The 13077-nt window shown below is 28.7% G+C and overlaps 2 protein-coding genes across 2 annotated transcripts; both read right to left on the bottom strand.

Annotated features, from left to right (window-relative positions):
- Nucleotides 1-9271: 9271 nt before the first annotated feature.
- On the bottom strand, nucleotides 9272-11057 carry DSM5745_03398 (threonine synthase THR4; the record flags this gene model as incomplete). Its single annotated transcript, XM_026745414.1, has 4 exons — nucleotides 9272-10175; nucleotides 10225-10472; nucleotides 10534-10935; nucleotides 11004-11057. 4 exons carry the CDS (start codon nucleotides 11055-11057, stop codon nucleotides 9272-9274), a joined length of 1608 nt encoding a protein of 535 aa, XP_026606280.1.
- A 352-nt stretch (nucleotides 11058-11409) lies between these two features.
- On the bottom strand, nucleotides 11410-12639 carry DSM5745_03397 (NAD(P)-dependent alcohol dehydrogenase; the record flags this gene model as incomplete). The annotated part of the gene is made up of 3 exons (XM_026745413.1): nucleotides 11410-11706; nucleotides 11765-12376; nucleotides 12463-12639. 3 exons carry the CDS (start codon nucleotides 12637-12639, stop codon nucleotides 11410-11412), a joined length of 1086 nt encoding a protein of 361 aa, XP_026606279.1.
- Nucleotides 12640-13077: the final 438 nt, after the last annotated feature.

Below are 13077 nucleotides of genomic sequence, written 5' to 3'. Positions count from 1 at the left end.
TATTTTTTTGCTTTATATAATTTATTCTTGTAGGTTTTTTTAAAATTTTTAAGTATTATAATTTTAGTTATATAAGCCTTTAGTTCCCATATATTATTTTTTATGTTATTTTATCCCTATTATTTTATAAGGTATTATACCTTGCCCTTAAATTTATAAATATTAAGGATTTTTTTAATAAAGTATTTTTTCTTGCTATTTACTAGTATAGGGCTAATATTTAGCACTTAAAATAAGTTATTATAATAAGGTTTTAAAAGTATAATATAAAAAATATTATATAGTTATTATATATTTAGTGGGAGTAGTAGCTTATAAAACTATTTTCCCTATTTTATAATTACTAAAAACAGGCTAATAAGTATTTTACTTAATTTATAATTTAATTTTATTAACTTAATATTTTTTATGCAAAGCATAACATGGTTATTAATTTTAAAGCTTATTTTCTTACGCTTCTTATTATATTAAATTATTATAACTTTTTTTAACTTTTATAATTACTTTTTTAAATTCACGTGGATTTTCTTAAACTTTATAGCTTTTTAAAATCTAATTTTTAATACCTAGTTAGGCCCCTTAATATTAATATATATAGTTATTTTTAAATTTATAAAAGCTTTAGTAGGTATGCAACCTATAAATTACTTATACGTGTTATTATTTATAAATTATGCTATTTTAATTTACCATGGCTAATTATCCTAATACTAGTTAATATAAATATAAAAGTAATATTTAAAAACTTAGTTTTACCTTTTGGTTTGGCTATTTATCTGCGGGTAATATATAATAAATAGTTTTTATTTTACACCTAGGCAGTGGCTTAGTATAGCCTAAAATATACTAGTAAAAAGACTTCCGCGGTTATTAATTATATTTTTTAGTATATTAATAAAGTAAAAAATATTATTTATAAGGGTATTTATAAGTTATTCCATGTTAATATTTTTTAAGCATAAGATATATTATATAAATTTAGTATATATTTTAATTATTACTAAAATAATGTTATATACACGCTTATTATACTTTATAAGTGGTAAATTAATAATAAAGTCTATACTAATCTATTTTACGGGTGCCCTTGGTGGGCTTAATAATTTTAATAATTTATATAATTTATACCTATAAATTATAATTTATTAGTAATTATTATACTTTTTAATATATTTTTTAATATACTTAGTTATATCTGGCCAATAGTACCTTTAAAAAATATTTATAATAATTATATTAATACCTTAATATCCGCCTTGGGGCTTGTTATAGTTTATTTTTATAATTTTTTTATAAAGTATTACTAACTTTAATATATAAACTTAGTTTTTAAAGTATAGCAAGCTATTATTTATTACTTTTTAATACTTAAGGTTTTTTTTATAATTTAAATTTATAAGGTTATTTTTTATTTTTTTAAACTTTTTATTATATTCTTAGGCTACCTAAAGTAATTTTATAATACTTAATTATAATTTATTTACATGCAGGTCCTTATTTACTATAATAGCTTATATATTAAGTTATAATTTAAACTTTAGGTATAATAATAGTTAGTTATTTAGTTACTTTTATAATTTATAAAAAACTATTCTACCTGTGGCTCTTTCCTCCCCTTTTTTAAAAATATAATTTACTTTTTTACTTAAAGTATTTACTAGGTTTTTTGCCCCCGGGCAGTGTTTAATAATAAAGTTAAAAGCTATAAATTTCTTAGCTTATCGCGCTTATTTTTATATTAGGTTTTTAATTATTATAAATTATTATAAATTATTATAATTTATAAGCACCTTAATAGGAAATTTACTACCCTTAAGGTAGTATTTTTAAACTTAAAAGTATTTTATAATTATAAGTATTTTAAAGTTATGGGTTTTATACTAGGTTTCCATATTTTTTAATTTATAAAACTAAAAGGTAATTAGGTGTTACTATATATTTTTTATTAATTAAAATAATATTTTAGTAATAACATACCTTAAGATGTTAGTTTATAACTATATATATAATTTTAGGTTAAAGTATTATAATAATAGCTATTTTATAAATTTAAGGCGTAATATATTAAATATTTTTAGGGCCTTTTTTTTAATAAGTATTTTATAATTATATTAAGTTTTATAAGGTTAAATAATGCTGCCGTGACTTAGCTATAGTCTTTAATAAACCTTTAATAAAAGCTATAAAATTTTAAAAAAAATACTACTTTTTTTATATTTTTTGGTATTAGCTACTTTATAATGGTCTAGACTTTTTTTAGTTTTATTTTAATTTTATTAGTAGTTATAATAAAGCCTAAGAAGTTAATTTTTTTAATATAAAATAAGTATTTACTAACTTTTGTATATAGCTTAAAATCGCGTAGTTTTTTAAGAATTATTTATATATATTATTTATATTTCTTCTTGTTCTCTAAAAAAATAATAATATTGTTTAAATAGGTAATATAAATTATGTTAATTAGCCTAGCTAAGGCATAATTTATATAAAATTAAAATATTACTAGTATATTTACTAGCTTAAATAATATAACTTAATATTTATAAAGTTTAAATTACATTTTAAATACTGTTTTTTACTTATTTTTTTTATAAATTTAAAGTTTATAGTATATGTTTTATAAATCTAGCTATATAAAGATTTTCCCTGTTTTTAAATAATTAAGGGTCGCGTTAAATAGTAATAATAGGTATATATTTTTAATTATAATAGTATTTAGGCCTTAATAATTTATATAAAAATATAGGTTATTATTTTTTTTTAGTATAAATAATACTGGAGCTCCCGCAGGGCTTTTTAATAAATATATTTAGCCTTTTTTAAGGGCTTTTTTAATATATTTACGTAAAACCTTAAGCTTTTTTAAAAATAGTAAATAAATATACTTACTTAAAGGCTTAGTACTAGGTTATAACTTAATTATATAATTATAAAAATAATAAAATATAAGGATATTTACTTCCGCTTTAAAAAATATATTTATATATTTATAATATTATTTAAATAGTAAGATTTTTTTAACCTTTACCCTATTAAGGTGTATTGTAACATGGTCTTTTTACTTAAAAATTTATATTAAAAGTACTTTAACTCTTGTAGTAATTTTTATAATATATTTTTATATTATTATTATATACTATAAGTATTTAAAATTATACTTTACTTTTTAACTATATATTTAGTTTTTAGTTTATTAATTTAAAATGGGTATTACGGCTAGCAGCCATGGAAATCCTAAAATTATGTTATAATTATTAATATTAATAGCTTTAAAAATTTTACTAATAATACTATATATTACGCGTAGAATTTCTTGCATAAACTATAAGTATATACTTTTTATAAAATATTACTATATGGTTATTAACCGCGTGTATTTTATAAGCTAATCCTTTACTTTATATTAAGTAGGACTTTGCCTAGCGCTAGTTTATAAAATTTATTTTTATTTTAAAGTTAATAAAAATCCTTATATATTATTATTTTTTATTTTTTTTTTTATTTTTACCTAAATTACCCAGGCCCGCGGTATATTTTTTTATTTTATATAAATTTTTAAAACTTATATTATATAAAGCTTTAGGGTTTTATATTTTTTATATTACTAGATTTACTTAAAGGTTACTATTATAAAGGTATTTTTTTTTTAACCTCCGCCCGGTAACTAGTAATACTACTTAAAGTATTTAATATAGCTATAATTTAAGCATTTACCTAGGTATAGCTTTTTTATAAATAAAAAATTATTTAAATTATTAGGTTATTTTATACTAGTATTTGCTTTTATACTCCCTTTAGTAATAAAAAGCGCCTTAACTTTAGTTACTAGTAGTTTTATATAAGTTTAGTTAAAAAACTTTTTTTTTTTTTATAATTATTTTTTTCTGCTTGGGCATGTTATTTTTAATACTTATTAAATATAATATATAGTTATTATAGCGCTTTAGTTCTTAGTATTTATAAATAAGAAACTTTTTTTATATATTTTTTAAAATCTTTTAGTACAGGTGTCCTTAGCGCTAATTATTATTATATTTATAAGATAGGTATTTTTTAATTTAGTTTAGTAATTATATAAATTACCTAATAGTTTACCATGGTTATTACTTTATATTACCCTACTTAATTAGCAAGTTATTAACCAGCACTATCTTATTATTAATTATTTTAACTAACATGTTAAAAAATTTTTTTTAGGTAAATATAATTTTTACTTTATAAATATTAAATTATTCCCGCCTGCGGTTTTTTGCTAAAAATTTAATAAATTAAGATATTTTATGGCTATTATTTAGGTAGTAGGTTAGAAAGGTTTTAAAGTATATTTTTATATTTAACTTTTAATTATTAAATTTTTTAATATTATTTGCCTAGTATAATTTTATAAATAGCAACTTTTTTAAAAAGTCTTTTTTAAATTATATTATTATTATTATAACCCCTTTAGTAGTTTCCTTTAGGATTATAAGGTTATTAAAGTTTATTTAGCAGGGACTATTAGTTACTTAATAAATTAAATAGGTATATTATATATTTATTATTTAGCTTTAGCCCTTATAATTTATTAGCGTGCCTTTTTAATTTAGGCACGGATTTATTAATATTTTTTTTTTTATAATGTTCTTATTCTTATAATTTTTTTTTTTTGCTAAAATTACTTCTAGCATTACCTGTAGTTTTTTAATAATTTTTTTACTATTTTTATTTTTTTACCCCTAGGTGGGCGCTTTATATTTTAATATTTTTTATATAGTTTAGGATTTAGTAATAGGGGTGTCCTTAGGATTTTTTAGTTAAAAGTTTATAAATTTTTTTTAGGCATGTTAGTTAGTTATTAAGTTAGGGTTTATAATTACTTTTTTAAAGTATTATTTACTAGCCCCTGGGATTAAGTTTATTACCTAGTTATTATATAAAATAGGTTTTTTTTTTTAAAAAAAAAGTAATTAAAACTATAAGTTATATTTATATACTATAATAAGCTTAAAAAAACATAAATTACTATAATAAAAAAAGCATTATATATTTATAATAGGAATTAATTGCTAATTTTTTTAAGTTAAAGTTTAAAGTTAAACTTAGTATTTTATATATTATATAACTAGCCGCTGCCTTAGCGCGCGGCTAGTTTAGCGCTAAAGTTCCTCCGCCCGGCGGCCTTAGGCCGCCGGATTGCGTTATTGTAATACTGCGCAGTTGCAACACCATAACAGTGATAACATTTTTTAATATATTTAATAACTTTAATAAATATAACAGGCCCCCTAGCTATTTTATTATAAAAATATTACTTTAACTAGGCTAGCTTTTTAAAATTAATTTTAATTTTACCCCTAATTTTTAATCTTTGGCCCTTTACATGGGTAGCAGTAGGAAAGTTTTAAAAAATATTAAAAAATTTAAAATAATTAATAAGTACTTAAAAACTAGTTTTTTAGTAAATTTATAATATTAATATATATTTTTAAATAAATATAGTAGTAAAAATATTAAAATAATATTAATATTAAAAAAATCTAGTCCTAGGGTAAAGCAGGCTTTATTAACTTATATAATATATTAATAAGCAGGTATAGTAAAATTAGTTTTAAAAAATTATTAATACTAAAGTAGTTCTTCCCGCAAGTAAAATAGTTTTTAAAATATATTAAAATATATAAAGCATGTTATTTATAGGGTATGGCTAAAGTTATACTAAAGTATTATTAATATAAAACTAGTTTTTATATAAAATAAAGTACTTTACCTTTTTATATAATATAATTAAAACTAAAAGCCCCTAGTATATATAAATTTAAAAAAACTTAATTTAAATAAAATTTTATTAAAATTATTTTTTACCTTTTATAGCTCCTCCTACTTTACTATATTAAAAGCCTTATATTTTTAGCACACTAAAAAAATTAAAAGTAATTTTAAAGTAGTTTTAAAATAGTTTTAATATATATATAATTTTTTTATATATACTTAAGGTATTATTTATATATATTATTTATATAATATTTATGCTAAGTTTTATAAAAAACTTTTATATAATATTAATTTATATTATATTAATTAAGCTGCCGGGAGCTGCCTTAAAATTAGTAATTAAAAATAATTTTTATAATAAATAAAGTAATTTTAACCTTATAATTATATTAAGTAATAACTTTTAAGTACTTAAAAAGTAAGACTTATAATAACTTTACTTAATAGTATTAATATTTTCCTGGATTTACTTATAATAATTAGGTAAAATTTAAAAATAAGCTTAGTTAAAACTAGTAATAATAACTAAATAAACTTTATATTTAGCCTAATTATAAATAAAGGTATTTTTATATATTAATTAAAGTTAAAACTAGTTTTAAAGTACTTTAAAAAATAAAAAAATATACTTTAAAGTAGTTTATAAAAATTAAAATAATCTTTTAAAGTCTTAATAGTAAGCAAGCTTTTTATATAATAGCTAATAAATATATAATACTTTTCTTAAGGGCAAAGCTTTTAAATAATTTAAAAAAAATAAATATAATATATAATAAAAATATTTTTTGACTACTATATTTAAATATAACTATAAAAATCTTTTTTTTAAAGGTATTAGCCTAATCCTAAAACTAGTTTAGCCTAAGGTAAAAGTAGTTTTATATAAAGCTTACTAGCTATTTACTTTATATATATATTTACTATAATACCCTTAATATTAATACTATAAAAATAAAAAAATTAGCTAAAAAACCCCTGCATGGAAGTAATAAGACTAAAAATCTTTTTAAAAAGTAAAAAATATTTATTTATAATCTTAATATTAATAAAAACACGCAGTAATATAAAAACTAAAAGTAGTTAGTAATTAATTTTAAAAAAAAGGTAGGATATAAGTAAGTAAAGTACTTAAAAAGTACTTTTTAACTTACTTTTACCATGCTTTAGTAAAAATATAATAAAAATAACCTTATTAAAGGTACTTTTAACACGCTTATAAAATATATTAACTTTAAAAAAGTTTAGCAAGGCTAAAAGCTTAATTTACTTATTAAATATATAAATAATTATAATAATATTTTTATAAGTAATAAGCCTTTAATAATAATACTTTTTAAGTAGTTAGTAACTAGTTTCCAGGGCATAAAATAAGCTAAATACCTTAAAATTTAGCTTAACTAAAAGCTAAAACTATATACTAGCTATTTCCTAGCCTTTAAAATAAAGTAAAACCCTTTTTTTTATAATAATAATAAAAAAATAATCTTGGTTTGCAAAGCTATTATAAATTTAAAATAATATTTAATTATTATATTATTAATAAAAGTTTTAAAGGGCTAGACTTTTTAAAAATTAACTTAAAAGTAATTTAGTACTAAATAAAATTATTTATAAAGTAGTTTATATATTTATTATAAGGTTAGGATCTTGTATCTTATAAATAAGCTTAATAACCTTATTAAAAATAGCCTTTAAAGGTTAATTTAATAAAAAAAAAGAATAAGTATACACGCCTTAAAAAACTATTATAATAAAAAAATATTCTAACTAGTTTAAAAAAATAAAAATATTAAATATAATTTTATACTTAATTTTTTTAAGTTTTCCTTCCCTTTATAGGTGGCTTTAGCCTAAATAAAGTAATTAATAAGTAATTTTAAGGTTTAAAAAAAATACTTATAAAACTAGTTTTATTTTTAAAAAACTAGTTCTAATCCTATATACCACACTTTTTTTTTAACTAATAATAAATTTAATTATATTATATTTTTTAAAATTAGCTAGGGCTAGAGCCTTAAAGTAAGCTTAAAATAACTTAATATTAATATTTTAAGCCTGGTTAAATAAGCTAAATATAAAATATTTATTAAAATTATATTAATTATTATATAGGTATGTTATATAATAATAATATATATTAAAAATATTTTAAAGTAATTAAAAACTAGTTTATATTTTAAAATTAAGGTTACTTATTAATATAGCATGCTTTTATAAAACAGGCCTGTAGGTAAAAATTACCTGTAAGTATATTTTTTTACCTTTAAAGTATTTTTAAGTTACTTAAAAAAGGCTAAGCAGGCTTAATTAATAAAGTAGTTTTAAAATAATAAAACTAGTTTTAACTTACTTATATATAGTTTTAATTTTTAAAAAAGCTTTACTTACTATAATCTTCCTGTACTTGTTATATATTTTATTTAAAAATTTTTTTTTAATTTTTTAATAAGTAATATTTTATAATTTTAAATTTAAATACTTATAAACCTTAACCTTAAAATAATTAAAGTAAAATTTATTATATATTTACCTAAGGAACTAGTTAAAAATTTATTTTATATTTTTAACTTTTACCTTATAATATATAAATTAAAGTAATTAATAATTAATTTTTAAAAAATATAAACTTATATATATTATATATTTTTTTTTAAAACTATGCGCTTGTTATTTTATTTATATAAATAATATATATATAGTTATTAGGATTAGTAGCAGGATACTTTAGTAGGTAGTTAATAAATTAAAAATAATAAGCTAAAATAGGATATATTTAACTAGTAATTACTAGTATTAATACTAGTAGCTCTTAAAAAAGTAGTTAAAAAATACTTTAAAAGTAATTAAGGGTTTTTATACCTTATTACTAAAATTAGCTTCCTGGGCTTAATTATACTTTTAAAAAATATTTTATTTTTATTTATTAAAAAAGCCTAATTAATTTATAAAAACTTTTTTAATAACTAGCTAAGGTAAAGGCATTAATACTAATAAATTAATAAGTATATTAATTATAAGATTATTAGGGGGATTATTAGTTAAAGCTATAATAAAGTAATTTAAAATACTATAAAATTACTTTTTTTAAAATATTAATAAGGTATAAAATAAAATTTATTAAAAATATAAAATAGGCTAAAAATTTTAATTAAGCAAGCTTGGCTTGCTTACCTCAGCTTAATTAAGCTGCGGTCAGCTGCAGACGGGGTGGGCCGACCTGTATTCACAGCTCTGGGAGCCGCAGGTGAGTGGCCACGCGCTCAGTCGCTTACCCTAAGCAAAATCGACAAGCACCTCACTTCTCAGAAAATTTGTCCTCAGAGAAAAAGAATATTACACACATTTAGAAGAAAATAATCCCATCCTTTGTCTTTAGTTCATCCACTACGCCCCATCCATGGTTACGCCAATGGATCGAAAGAAGGAAAGAAAATGATATCATCAACGTAACTTTTGCTTGCCGAAACAACGAAAAGGTATATATGTCTAATCTTGGATCAAAATGTATGTACTATATCCTCTAACGCTTACCCTCAAGCTCCTGGTCAACCTCAGCCTTCACAATCTCACGGACACCTTCCCACCCAGCACCAGCGCGGACGGGCGTAACCCTGCTCTCGCGCTGCTCAAGGCCAATGAATTCCTTAGGTAGGACCTCAGTGAAATCATAGCCGTCCTCAGCACGAAGAGCAAGGTCAACAGCGCTGGCAAACTTCGCAGGGTGGGCGGTGGAGAGAGAGATGTGCTTGGTGCCGGGGTTGCGCTGGATGGAGCGAAGGGACGCCGCAACGCCAACGGCGGAGTGGGGGTCGAGGATGTAGCCGCCAGTTTTGGAGGAGGTAGCGCTACCAGGGGTGAGGTTGGATGGGAAGGAGGTGTTGTAGGTTGAGCGAATCTGGGCGATGGTCTCGTCGTTGCTGACGCGCTCGCTTTCGAATTCGGACTTGGCGGCTTCGATGACGGCCGGAGGGACGGTGAAGCCGCCTTCGGTCTTGAGCTGGTTGAGCCATTGGCTGACGCTCTCGGAGGCCTGCTTGCGGCGCTCTTCGATGGAGCCGGCGGAAGTATTTGTGCGAAGGGCGAGGAACCAAAGGAGACGCTCGAAGTTGCTGCTGACGAGAATGTCCATGGCGGGGCTGTGTGTCTCCTTGACGCCGCTACCTGAGGCAGAGCTCTTGGTGTACTGTCCGTTGGAGCGGAAAAAGCGGTCGAGGATGTCGTTCTCATTCGTGGCGATGATGAGCTTCTCCGCGGGGAGACCCATCTGCTTCGCGAACCAACCGGCCAGGATGTCACCGAAGTTGCCGGAAGGCACAACGAAGCGGACCTTGGAGTCGGCGCTAGACTTCTTGATAAGAGAGAAGTAAGAGTAGAAGAAGTAGGTCACTTGCGCCATAACGCGCGACCAGTTGATACTGTTAACACTGCGGGACTGTTAGTAGGGCAAAGGAATTTCCAAGAAGGAGTACCTACGCGGCAAGGTTGTGAGTGGAGTTGATATCGGGGTCAGCGAAGAGGGCCTTGACAATATCCTGGCAATCATCGAAAGAACCCTCGACAGTGAGGTTGTGTACATTGGCGTCAAGGACGGTCGTCATCTGGGCTTGCTGGATGGGCGACACCTTTCCGGTAGGGAACATCATAAAAATCGAGACATCCTTCTTTCCACGAACTCCATAAATGGCGGCACTTCCAGTGTCTCCTGATGTAGCTCCAACAATCTAGTGAATGGTCAGCCCTGTGAGACAACTTCAAGAATGTGAATGCGATAAATATGCATACAGTGAGATGGTGCCTGTCCTTGCCCTCCTTTCCCTTGTTCTTGCGCACAAGGAAGTATTCGAACAGATTTCCAAGGAATTGAAGCGCAACGTCCTTGAAAGCGAATGTAGGGCCGTGGAACAGCTCCAGAAGGTAGAGGTTCTGCTTCGAGTCAAGCTCAACGATGGGTGTACGCTCGGGGTGGCGGAAGGTTGAGTAGGAGCGGTTGATGATATCCTTGAGGTCTTCAGACGGAATTTCAGACGGCGAGATGTATAGAGACATGATGTTGAATGCGAGCTCCTCGAAGCTCAGATCGCGCCACTCCGTCTCCCATCCAGCGGGGAGTGAAGGGATTTCCTCGGGGATGAAGAGACCGCCATCTGAAGCCAGTCCCTTGAGAACAGCTTCCTCGAAGCCGAACTGTATAGCGCAATGAGAGGTTAGCCAGACCTACACTCTGCTTTGCGACGGAGTCAGCCATAACTTACCCCGTGGGAACCACCCCGCGTACTGAGGTACTTTTGGGAGAGTGTATGCGACATGGTCAATTGAGAGAGGGAAAAAGAAGGGCAATTGCTCGAATCCAAACAGCGCCTTCGCTCTTATCTCACAAGCAAGTCAAAATAAGGACAAAGGCACTAGAACCGAGCAGTGAGTCAAGTCTTCGCCTCTATCCAAAAAGAATGACCGCGGGGTGTCGCTATTTTGGGACTAGCGCTTCCGACAGCGGCGATACAAGTCACGTGCGGCAACGATTGGCCGGAGTTAGTCCATGACTCCGTTCAAAGCATTACAGTACCCTGTACACGGAGTACTTTTCATCGCTCATTCATTTCTAGTCTATATTCTTCTCTAAAATCTCATCACTCATCAAAAGCAGCCGTAAGTCTTTCTTTAGTGCTCCTCGTTCACCAGCACATAGCGGTATCGGGCCTTGCCTTCGTGCATATCGACAATAGCCTTGTTGGCGTCCTTCATAGGGACCTCTTCAATCCATGGCTTCACGCCTTTCTCCGCAACCAGTGCAAACATCTCCCTAATCTCGTTCGGGCTTCCGACGAGAGAGCTCTCCATCTTGAGACGGCGCTTCAGGTTCGCAACTGGTGCATTGAGCGTTCCGTCCTCAGGCAGACCAACCTGCACAAAGCTGCCATTCGTTGCAAGCAGGCCAACATACTCGGTCATAGGCATCTTTTCAAGTGTCAGTCTGAGCGCCCGGGAACCAGCAGTATCAAAACAAAGAACGTACCTTAGTCGAGGAGACGGTGCAAACAATCAAATCCAAAGAGCGAGCGTACTTGGTAGCCCAGTCCGGCTCATCGTCAGTCGCGATATAGAGATCAGCGCCCATCTTCAGCGCATCCTCGCTCTTCCCCTTCTTTCGCGAGATAGCAACAACTTTATCAGCACCCAAAGCCTTAGCAAAGAGAACACCAAAGTGTCCAAGACCTCCAACACCAATAATTCCGACGCGCTTTCCAGGCCCGCAGTTGTTATGCTTCAACGGGGCATAGAGAGTGACACCGCCACAAAGCATCGGCGCAGCTTCGGCAGAGGGAACAGCATCGGGGATTTTGATCACAAAGTGGGAAGGACAACGGTTATACAACCCGTAACCACCGTAGGATTTACCGCCATTGAAATGCACGCTGTTGTAAGTTGACACAAACTTGTGCGAGCAGTAGTTCTCCCAGCCCATTGCGCATTCGGGACAGTCGCCGAAGCGGCCCACACAGGCGTCACTCTGCGCACCGACTCCGACTCGGTCTCCAACCTTGATGCCTCCAACGGCCTTGGAACCGACGCGGACGGCCGTGCCAACGATCTCGTGGCCTACACAGCAAGGGTAAAGAGCAGGTCTCTGAAGATGGGTTAGTTAGGGGCTCTTGTATGTCCTCCTTCCGCCTTTGGCAAGAACCTCTGTACGGGGAAATTGGCTCAACTCACCCAACCACTTCGGAGAGTGTGCAAGTCAGATCCGCAGATACCGCAGTGCGTGATCTTGATATCAACATCCGTTTCTTCCCAAGGCTTTGGCTCAAACTCCTGCCAGACCATGTTGCCGTCCGCCGAGTTCTTGTCCAGGCCCATCCATCCTTCGAACTTGTAGTCCTGCTGCGCCATGATGATCACTAGTTAAGAGTATAAGGGCGTTCAGGTAGTGAAAGTGGATTTTAATGTAAAGAGAGGGGTCAACCATAAAACCGGGGTCCAGGAACTCTATTTATCTGGGTCAGGGCCACTGCCATCCAGGCTTATCAACTCGGCATTGCATTGCCGTCGGTCTGTTTCGGTCCCACAATTATCGGATCGAGAGATCCTCTTTGGAAACAGGAAGAAGGCGATGCCGGATTATTAATGATAGTTGGAGATAGGCGGGGGGTACTGATCAAAGTTTATCTAGAGCAACAAATGTGGATACAAATTACTGATGGAGCAGATGCTTCCGAATCCGAGACCATGTTTTCGACGGCTGTGTTAACAATATAATCTTAAATAACAGGTCTAATTTCCGTTGGCGGCGCCAGACACCATAGGAAGTCATGCTGAAAGGGATGGCAA

This window comes from Aspergillus mulundensis (assembly GCF_003369625.1).
Source record: "Aspergillus mulundensis strain DSM 5745 chromosome Unknown scaffold_2, whole genome shotgun sequence".
Taxonomy (NCBI): Eukaryota; Fungi; Ascomycota; class Eurotiomycetes; order Eurotiales; family Aspergillaceae; genus Aspergillus; species Aspergillus mulundensis.
The sequence above is the reverse complement of the archived record's forward strand: the minus strand, read 5'-3'. Positions and strand labels throughout refer to the sequence as shown.